The 11,099-nt window shown below is 38.4% G+C and overlaps 1 protein-coding gene across 1 annotated transcript in view; it reads right to left on the reverse strand.

Annotated features, from left to right (window-relative positions):
- Positions 1–9,130, reverse strand: part of OTOGL (otogelin like) — a gene marked incomplete at its 3' end in the record, with an annotated part of 101,685 nt that extends 92,555 nt beyond the window's left edge. Inside the window, exons 1-6 of the mRNA XM_025200934.1 lie at positions 8,966–9,130; positions 7,885–7,924; positions 6,826–6,874; positions 4,431–4,497; positions 2,597–2,695; positions 1,570–1,724 (exon numbers count right to left, since the gene is read on the reverse strand). Coding sequence (XP_025056719.1) covers positions 1,570–1,724; positions 2,597–2,695; positions 4,431–4,497; positions 6,826–6,874; positions 7,885–7,924; positions 8,966–9,044 — 489 coding nt within the window. The remainder of the gene's footprint in view (positions 1–1,569; positions 1,725–2,596; positions 2,696–4,430; positions 4,498–6,825; positions 6,875–7,884; positions 7,925–8,965) is intronic.
- Positions 9,131–11,099: the final 1,969 nt, after the last annotated feature.

Consider the following 11,099-nt stretch of genomic DNA (forward strand, 5'->3'; position numbering starts at 1 on the left):
GCTGGGATTTTTTTTAATCAGGATTTTTCAGTTTTCCAGTAGGGAACACCAGAATTCCTGCTAGGGAGGCCAGTGGCAGGACCCTGCCTGCTCAGAGCTGGCACCTTGGACCCATCTGGCTGTGGCTGACCTCCTGGCCAAATGGGGCCAGGAGGACATGCTTTGACAGGTCAAAGCAGGCTGCCACATCCAGAACATCTTCCGGGTGATAGCTGCCCAGATGGCCGGACAGGGGGCACAAATGCCAGTAGTGCCACACAAAGGCCACCCCTGCAGCCGCAGTCCGCTGGCAGCTGGCCCACAGAGGCAGATGCCTCTACTGGCTGTGCAGTCCCCATCCGGGTCTGGCAGGTGGACAGCAGGTCACAGCCAGGCAGCAACCCCCACTGCCAGACTGCTGCTGTGGGTAGAGGATGCAGGGAACTCCCAGGGCTGCTTCAGCAGTCCAGCTGGCACAAGGGGTAGTGTCCCCAGGTACCAATTGGCTGGGCCCTGGAAGCTCCTGAGAGCTAGTAGCCTTGAGCTACTTGCCAGGGAGGCTTTTTATACTGCTGGGGCCAGGACAGGTGCTGGCCCCGGGCTCTAGCTCCCCCTGGCTGAAGATCCAGGAGGAGCCAGGCAGGGTTATTTTGCCCCAAGTGGCACAATTTGCTCCACAAAAAAGCCCCAGCTCAAATTTGCACTGCTTCTATTTGAGCTGCTGCAAGTGCACGTACTTGCATGTGTAGACACATGCTTAGAGGCTCGAAAATTTGAGGTAAGTGCTGTAAACATAGGTATATGCTATGAAAAGGGAGAATTTATGAACTTAAGCCAAGGAGAGAGTCTAGGATTATGAATCCCATTCTGACAGGCAGCTCCCTGAAACCCAGCTTATTAGTGGTTACTTTAGACAACTCCTTGCTCAACATGCTGGCATTGCAAATTCCATTCTGAGATGCCTAACTCTCTCCATGCAATGCATGGGGCACTTAGGCACTTTACTTAGAGCTGTGGATTCCACTGAAGGAGTAAGGCACCAAAACGTTAGCTGTTGCAAAGCTTAGCATTGAAACGCCTACACTGAAAAGTTCTTCTGTGCATTTAGCTTTTAATGGTCAGAGGCTTTGTAAGCCTCATAGCCAGCCCTGTGTCATACATTCCATGTTCCATAAAGATCAATGCAGTTAATGAAATAATATTTCTGTCTGTCAATAAAATGTCTAAATCTATGTTCTACCTCAAAATGTAGTATCACCCATATTGGAACTGGAGGTGCTAATGACAGCTAATTCCACTTTACTCAGGAATTCACTTATTTCTCAAGTTCACTGACATTTTCTGGCATGCCAATCTTTCCTACAAGCACTGGCCAACAGGAGAAGTTAGGGACAATTTTTAGACTGGAAGGAATAGGAAATGTTTTAGTGTGTTGTGTTGCTTAAGGATTAATTATTGTACACATGCTTAGACTCTTTCCATCAGCATAAATAGTACATAACTTGAAATATTGTTTTTATTTCAATAAAAATAGTCAGTCCTGTATTTCATTAAAAACACAAAACAAAACCAAAACACCCTTACACTTACCCATACAGTGTACTGAGGTTCTGGTGCACTGCAGTCTTTTGCAAAAATATAGGAACAATTTCCTGGGAAGTAGTAATAGATGCCATCAAATGTTTCAAAGTTATACTGTCCCCAGGATTTGCAAATTCCATTTCGCTCCTTACCAGCATTAGGTACTGGAAAGAATAAGGTAACAAGTACATTAAAAACAAAGCAACTAAGCCATGCTTATTGGCATCTACAGAAAATATTGCATGTTAGGTGAACATACATAAGACAGAAGATAATTTCATTGATAAATCATTGATCAATGATAAAGCCATTAAAGAAAATACCCCTCTTGGATTATATCCTGACCCCATCAAGTCTATGGCAGTTTTGGGTGGGGGAGGGGGTGATAACCTTTCAATTATGAAGAGGGATGAGGTAAGAGATTACAAACATACTATGTTCAAAATCATTTGGCTGAAGGCTGAGAAACAGGTTCAAATTCAATAGCAGCTTTGACCTAGTTTCCTCAGAAGGTGGAGGGGGGAAAAAAACCTAAATCAGTGTAGCTGATTTAGGCCCAGCTTTAAACTCTCCTTCCATGGCTGCTGTTATAAATACCTGAACCAGGCACCCTGAGGAGTCGGGACAGGACAAGGAAGTTCCAGGCCAGGTCTACTGCTGAGAAATTTGTTCTTGTCCTACATAGAACAGCCATGAAATCTGAGCCACTGAAATAATCTGGAAGTCCTGTTTTCCAAAGATGCATTTAGCCATTGTTAATGGAAGTGCAGTGTCCTTTTTAGTTAATGCAGTTAAATGGTGATGCGTTAGAATATCATAGAAGGCATCAAGTAATATAATACAAGAATGCTTGACACTAGTCTATACTTCCATACTCTGAGCACAGAGTATGAACCATCTGGCCCCTTGGGAGGATTACAGGTACATTATAAAGGGAATTGCACACCTGCTCTGACCCAGTATTAGGTTAACAAACTACCCCTAAAACTGTACTCTAACCTGATATTTAGTTCCTTTGTTTGTTACTGAAACTTACCAATTTGGCACCTTTTCCCTTGAGCCTGAAATGTCTGACAGTCGCATGCACCTGCCTCTGTACAGGTTGCTCCATTAAGGCACTCTTGAGGACAAGTACCTGCAAGGAAACATAGCTGCCTTCCAGTATATAATGAATCTGCTAAATAAATTTAATTAAATGTTGCTACTGTTAACTAAAACAGAACTGGCTTCATTAGCTAAAAGTTTAATCTACAGTGATCCTTCCATTTACTCTGTTCCATATTTAGTGTTACTTTGTTACAGGATAGCTTGAGATTTATAAACTAATAAGAGACCAAAAGGGCAGCCTCCTCCCAGTAAATAAAAGTTCAAGTCCCCATATAAAGAAACCAAATCCCAGTTGACTTATACCAAAAATATACATGTGTATACAATATACGTGCAGTTTATACACAATGAATAAATTCAGCACAATCAGTGCACATGTTTAGTTCTCCTTACTGAGTGTTAGAATGAAGGATTCATGCAAGCTATGAATCCCTCTGAAAATAAACGTATGCAGTGAAAACAGCTATAAATAATCAGCTTCATATGCTTAAAAATGAGTTAAATGGTTTAACAGTTGATTGGTGTCATAAGGCTGTCTTGCTTTACATTATAGTTGGTTTAGCAGGATTTTTAAAACTATGTATGTGGTTTCTAAACATAGTTTCATTAAATGGAATAACATACAAACTTAAAAAAAAAACACCTCCTTTTTTCTATTGGCCTTATGAAGAGAGATTGGTCTAAAACAAAACTGCAGATCTGAAACGCACAGAGTTTGGAGAGAGAGACAGAAAGAGAGAGACAGAGAGAGACAGAGGACCAGAATCCAAACCCAGATCAAAATATTGCAATTTGCCTTTTTCTACAAGGGCTAATTTTAAACCCCGTGTCCAAACATCTTTGGGTTTACCAGGGTTAAAAATTCTCCTCTGAATTCTGAAGTTCAGGAACATCTTTAGGTGTGTACGCATGCACATAAGTGAACGAGTGAGTGTACACGAATATTCCTTTTTTTTTTAAAGAAAGTAGAAGAATCTTAGTCTTGTATTTTTTCCATTGAAAACTATTTTTCAAATGCACGTAAAATACATCTATATTTGAAAATACAAACAAGAACATCGTCTCCTTCACCTCTATAACAACTGAAAAAGAAAGACTTTAGGAAAGCTTAAGCTGCACTATATGTGTATTCATTTTTATGGAGAGGATGGGAAAATACGCTGTGTTCAAGTAGTTAGATCTGGTCTCAAGTGGAGTATCACTGTTCAGCCTCTTTGATCAGATTTCTATGCAGGAAACTAAGAAACAAAGGTGCGAGCATGTCTATTGTAATTTCTGTGAAGTCTCTCCATTAACACTAAACTGCCTCAGATGGTTGCGTTCAAAAAATGCCTAGAATTTTCTAGAAGCATCTTTATGGTGCTCATCCAAGAGCCACTGTTACGTAAGCATCCCATGCAACAGCTACTCAATTTGCCAATGTCCAAAACTTTCAAACAAGACGAACAAACCAAACCAACCAACCCCAAAGAAACCTGTGGTAGAAATTAATTTAAAGCAATGAACAATTTTAGGTGATGAAATGCTATAGCATTTTTCTTTCAGAGAAGTTAAAAAAAAAAAGCACAGAAAATAACCATTTTCTATGATTAAGCAATTCAGAAGTACAAGTTACCTAATGCAATAAAAATGAGATATTACCAGGTTATCTATCATGAAGAAAATGCCATTAAGACTGATACAACCTTTGGTAAAATGAGATAGGTTATAGATGTGTGGCACTTTACCGAAATCCTTTCAAACAAGAAGCTATCAACACTGACCTCCTGATGGACTTGGACTCTGAATAAATGGCCCATGAAGTTGAGATTGAGGGGAAACCGTTTCAGTCTATCAAAGAAACAAGACAGGCAAAAGTAGAATATTAATACTTTGTGAATAATCTGACTGGTACAAGCCAGGGGGGTTGCAGCAGTTTTAGGAAATGATTTTGCATCAACGTAGAGCCTTTCATCCACAGATTTCCAAAACGCTTTGTAAACAAAAGGTGAAGTTACTTCCATGGCCGAAATGAAGCCAAAACTGGGATGCAACACAGTGATAAAGTTACTGCTTTTCCTTTTTGTGATTTGCTAGCACAGAAATAGCTGTCTGACCGAGGCAGATACGCAACACTTGCTTCTTGGTATCTCTCCCTTCTCCCACTTACTACCCCAAGGTCAACAAATTTGCTGCCCCCTCTGACAGGGCTGTTAAATGGTGACGACTTCAACTTAGTAGGATTTTGTGTTTTACAAAAGCAAAATCCTTCAGCATAACAGGTGAAAAGTTTGAAAATGACCTTAAAATTTACCTCAGATAAGTGATAATTCTGATTTGTCCCTTATCTGTACGAGTTGGTAGGAACATTGGATAGGAAGGGACCTGCCCTACTTGGTCATCAAGTTAAGTCCTCCAGTATCACAGGTAACCATCATAATATCATTCATGAACAGATCATGGTCCATCCTATAACTAACTAGATTTTGGCTTTGCTACTCCCGTGGAGAGCCTGGAACTTTACGTTGGAAAGTTAGAAATCTTAATCTAATTTCTAGCCTCAATTTATTCATTAGCATACAGTAAAATGTGGATACAGCACAGGGTTAGGTTTCCTGCTCCCCTTTGAAGATAAGGGCTTTTTAATTAGCTAGGAATAGTTCAGGACTGCAGAGGTGATCCAGCTGTTTGCCTGAGCTTTTATTTCAAAGGCTACCAACCTCTCTGTTTAGCTGTGTCTTAACACTGATAAGATCCAGCTGATGGTAGCTGCAGCACCCTTTGAAATAAAAGCCACAGCAAACAGTTGAGTAGCTCATCCTTAACTTGGCAACCTACTGCCAATTAAATAGGTTGTAAACCACCTCATATGAATGGCCCAGGTTCTACTACAGATCCAGCTACTCTTCTGCCAACATTATCCATGACCTTGAACCACTCAACATTCAAAGTATTTAGAAAGAGCCTATGCTTTCTGTACTAGAAATACCTCACCTATTTAATCGTACGATAGCATTTTCTTTTTCTGTGAATAAGTCAATTTGGCAGCTCAGTCTCATTCTGTGACTATTCCAGGTTTTTCTCTCCTCCTCAGTCATTTCCAACTGACAAGCTCCCAGTTTACAAGAGAAATTCGTACTAGTTCCTCAGCACATTACTTTACTCTCCTTGTTAACCAGGGAGGTTCCAGTTTGTCCCTAGGGGAAAAGTCCTGATGTTACTGCTCGTTTTCAATTAATATCATACTCTCCCACCTACTCTGTCCCAACCAAAACTGCCTTCAGCCTTCACATTATTTTTAACAGTCACAGGTCCTTAATTTTGCCATTAATCGTCTATTAAATCCACTAATAGGACATGTCTGTACAGACCCATTTTATCCTAAAACATGTCTTATTGCAAGGTGCACCAGGCACAATTCAGCACATCATCACTCCAATATAAGCAGGTGTAACAGTCTCAGCTGGAAAAGGCACTGTGGTCTTGAGGCAAAGAAACTCAGCTAGCTTTCAGAAGACGCAAGTTAAATTCCTGGTCTTAATTTTCTGCATGACCCTGCACAAGTCACCTTCTTGCTCTCTAGAACTCAGTCGCCATAGCTGTAGAATAGGGTAATAGCCATGCTTGGGTTTTTCAGGCTGGTATTTTCACAAATGGTTAAGTAAGGTGCCACTATATTTCAGATTAAACTCAACCAGGTGCACTATACAGCAATGAGGCAATGGGAGGAAGGGAACAACCTTCAGAGGCACAGAGTGTATCCTGAGAGCCTACTCCATAGCCCAGGAGTACCTGTCACAATGACACCATTTGCAAAATTGTGCATCTACAATTTCAGTACTGTCCTTTTCACCAGCCACTAACAGCGCCCTGGGTCTTTCTGTTTGCTATCACAAAAGATTTAACAGTCAAAGCCACCAGTTTTCCCCTTGGTGTGTGCCAGTCTGTCTGTTGCAGAGAATAATTCATAACACATTGTGCTGAAGAATAAATGAATAAAGCTGTAGAGGCTTTAAGTTTGGGAGAAGCAGGTATGGAAAAGCTTCTCCTTCTCATCTCTGTTTTATTATTACCATTTCCATTCTCCTCTACAAAGGCTTCATTGTGGCAATAGCAAAGCCCCACTGCAGAAAGGAGGAGGTTCTCTCCCCCACTCTCTCTCTCCGAGGTATGACCTACCTCTGCTGCTAAGAGATCTCTTTTCTGTCGTGTTGCATTAAACTCATTTCTGGAAGAAAACAAAAAGGATCTTGTATAATCAAAGGTCCCTGGTGCAACATGAATAAGCAGCTCCCTAGGGAGAGGTGTTTCTCTCTGATTTCCATCACTTTATCAAAGAGGTCTTTCTTGGGTTAACATTTAAAAAGGTGACTTTTTTTCTTTTGTAGTCTCATTTTACAGAATTCAGGAGTACTCAGATCTCTGTTCTTGAACACGAGCTCCTTGTTTAGGGAGGTACCTGCTGTTTACGGGGAAGGGGAGATAAGCAAATTGAGTTTATTTTATGGGATACAATATTGTGAAACTGTTTCATTGGTGCAGTACATACAGATGGTGGTAAGGTAACACCACTGCTGTATGCATGTGCTATCATCATCTATCTCCCTGCAATAGCCATTTAATTTTTTTAAACATAAATGGCCTCCAACTACAAAGTATTCCTAGTTTTCATTTCACATTATATAATAGGCACGTATTGATTAGATGTACTAGAAGTAATTAGAGGTACATTGATGAGATCCAATCCTGTTTCTACTAATGTTAAATGGCACATTTCCAAGACTTCAACAGAATTGGGAATTAGAGAATGGGTTTATTTGCTTATAAACAATTGCACATAACTGGTCTGAAAAGGGATTTTTCAGATAAAGTGCATTTATGGGTACCTCCTTTCCACATGGAATTAAACTTACATTTTACTATTATTTTTTTTTTCAAACAAAAGAACAACCATTATATGAAACATGAATCCCCTTATTCTTTGAACTTGGCTAAGACCACAGGAATATCATCCTTTTGTAATCACCCAGGCAGCACATTAGTTTTTCTACAATAGATCTGCACCTTTAATCACTTCTTCCCATTAACACTTTCCAAGGAATTAGCATTTTACATCTTAGTTACTGGACATTGTAAACGAGCTCTATGCAAGACATAATTTTAGTTCCACAATTTTCATTATATTTGTTCCAGGTATACTGTCTTGAAATACTCTACAGATGAAGAATGCAGACTCACCTCAGTGTTCTTTTCAAAAGAGAGAACTTGCAATAAGATCCTGTTAGATAAAAAGTCATTGAATTAAACATTTTTGTTTCCTTCTACTTACTTTGATAGCAACTACTTATTTGTTATACATTTATAAAATATGTTTAACCTTTGATCTTTACAAAAATTGCTAATTACTGTAATTTTTCCAGAAAAATCTTTATGGAGGCTTAATCTTTCAGTGGAATTTGGAAATATCCCTACCCAAGGCAGAAATATTTTTTTCTTTCGAGTAATTGACACATTACTTATTCATCGTTGGATCCTCAGTGTGTGCTTAGATAGAGGCTGAGCAGCTTTTACCTCCCTCTTTAATGAATAGAAAGTGCTCAGCTCCTTGCACAATTGAACCAAATCTGAAATACAGAAAGTGCTCAGAACAGCTCAGGATCAGACTTTCAGTATGACTTCCAATGCTTCTGAAAATAATTAACAGTTGTAAAATTTTATTCCAATCTATTTAAGCCTCTCACTAGCTTCGCTGCAGATTTACTTTTTATTTTAAAAATATTTCACTTTCAATATTTCACTGTGAAAGTAGCAAGGCTTTAGAAAACTCTGTTATTCTAGGGAATCTGTCTTCAGTATCTATTTTTACCATATGTGTTTACAACAGCACAGAGAGTTTCTATAATCATGACATCAAATATTTACACTAACATCCTAAAAAAGGTTCAAACCAAAGTTTCAAGCAAGTGTAGCCCAAAATCTTGAGCAAGGTCAGATCTTGTTTATAAAGTACCACCTTTGACAGTGAGGCAAGAAAACCAAGAAAAACTAATTTTGTTCTTTACTAATCATTTTCCAATAAAATTTAAGCTTTCAAATTTAAGCCTGAAAGCTTAAATTTTATTGGAAAAATTTTAAGTCATATTTACTTTCAAAAACAGTCAATGTGTGTGATGTAGAGCTGTTTAGTCTGTCACAGTTTTTTTTAAAGTCATGTGGTAGAACCATATTTGCTTTACAGTAAAAGTGAGAACAAGCAAATTACTGAAATGGTTATGTTTTTCTGAAAGGTATAGCGTAAGAATTGAGCATAAATTCTTACCTTGCAGAGAGAACAGCAGTGAATGAACCAAGAATATGCTCCAAGGTATCATTAAATTGAGTTTTCCCACAATGTTCATTTCAATATAGCTTCTTAGGATGAAATTTATCCAAATTGATGGTCTTAATTATGATGGCATCTTAGACCTGTGCGTGTCTGCAGCGAGTTTAAGCCTTTTATGAATTCAGATTTCAGTTAGATGCATTGAAAATAATGTTTGGGGAAAAAAGAAGAAAAAATATCAAACTTTGTAGCTGGATACAATTTCTGGAGCTTTCCAAGTGTCAGGTATAAAAACGTTTTTGGCTCCTTCTCTCTTGTTAGTAGTGCATTGTTAACTCCTCAGCAGTCTGTATTACTTACACTAGACCTGCAAGTCTTACTACTGCTTGGACTGAATGAAGCCTTTATAACATTTGTTGATAGTGACATACAAAGAAATTCTGCCTTGTCATGACGTGTTGAGAGATTCCCTCCTCCCGCCCCAAACAGTGATCACTGCATATTTTGAAGCTTGTTCTAATTAAAACTGCTGTCCTTTCTGTAGTTTATTATAGTGAGACGTTTTAGAGTACAAACTTAAAATCATGTGGTCATATAAAAATAATGTATAATGTATTAATTCAAAGGGAATCACTAAACAACACTTTTTTTTAAATCCTCATGATTTTGTCACACAAGAACTTCCGCAAAAGTTTGTCATTTGTTTTTAGGAAAAAAAGTCTTAAGAGTTCTCATACATAACAAAAAGGGGCCTGGAATTTGATAGTTCAGATACCTGTAATTTGGGGAAAGCGGGTTAATCAGCTTGAGAATATTATATTTATATTAGCCTTTGATGAATATGAACAAAGGAAAGATACTATCTAGTTTTAGGGTTAGCCTAACCCTAAAACTTCACTCTCTAACTGAATCTTAAAGGATATACCAGTACCTTTTTTTAAGACATATGTTGCTAATCTAAAACACGATTTATCATATTTCTGTGATCTCCTTTCCTCCTAGCCTTCTGTCCTTATGTCTTTAAAGACACTGATAGACTCATTTACATCAGGATTGAACCACGCCAATACACACTACAAATTGCTATATTTACTAGCATTCTGTACTTACTGATTAGTAATTCATTGGTTTAAATATTGGGTTAACTCTGAGCCTAATGAAAACAATTAATTGTCTTTAACCAAGCCAGGATTTGATTGAATGCCTTCATTCTATAAAGCTGCATAAAGTATTAAAAAAACAGCTTATTTATGATACATTCATGTCAAGAATATATTGTATTTTCACCGCAAAACTTTGAGAAGTTTATAAACTTAAGATAAGTCAACTTTAGATGCATCCATTTTGATTTTTAAATCACATATCAACAACGTTACTGTAAAGGAATTTAAGGAAGAGTGCTAATTGCATCTCAATAGGTCATTTTGGATAAAATACAGAAAAATACTGTCCCTGTTTTTTTTAAAGAAAAAAATTATTTTGTACATTTGACAAAATTGTGATTAGGCAGTTCCCATTTTGGGTAGGGTCTCTTACAGAACAGGAAATTGACATTGGCACAGAGACATTACCATCAACTACCTTTAACTATTGTTTAGGCACCGAGTGGATGGCTTTTAGTTATCTTTGACATATTTAAAAGCAGATATATAAAAAAGAAATAAAAAGCATCAGATTAGAAACCAGAGACATCAACCAAATAGCATTTCTTGCATATATACTCCTCTCCCCAAATGCCTGAGATGTACTTTTCAGTGAAACTCAGAGATGGTACTGGAAAGTTTTTTGTGCCAGTGTGAATTTAGATGTTGGTGGCCTTTCATATAGAATTTCCTACCAGCAGCTCTCTGCTACCCTCCAGTGGAAGCACTGTCACTCGAGAGAGAGGTAATTAGCCATATGGAAAGAGAAGTAGTCACTAAGCAGGTCACAGGGTATTTTAGGACTCTGGAATGTCAAAGCCAACACCAGACCGACACGGCTACAACCAACACCCCCTGCCAAAGCCAACACCATAAGCTTTATCCAAAAATCCAAGACAAGCAAACACAGGCTCTGGATCACTGCTGTTCTAGAAAAAGGCATGGCTTATTAAATGGGCTGTTGCAGTCTCCATTTCCTTCTCTTTCCC

The sequence above is a fragment of the Alligator sinensis genome, unplaced genomic scaffold, assembly GCF_000455745.1.
Source record: "Alligator sinensis unplaced genomic scaffold, ASM45574v1 scaffold465_1, whole genome shotgun sequence".
Classification (NCBI taxonomy): Eukaryota; Metazoa; Chordata; order Crocodylia; family Alligatoridae; genus Alligator; species Alligator sinensis.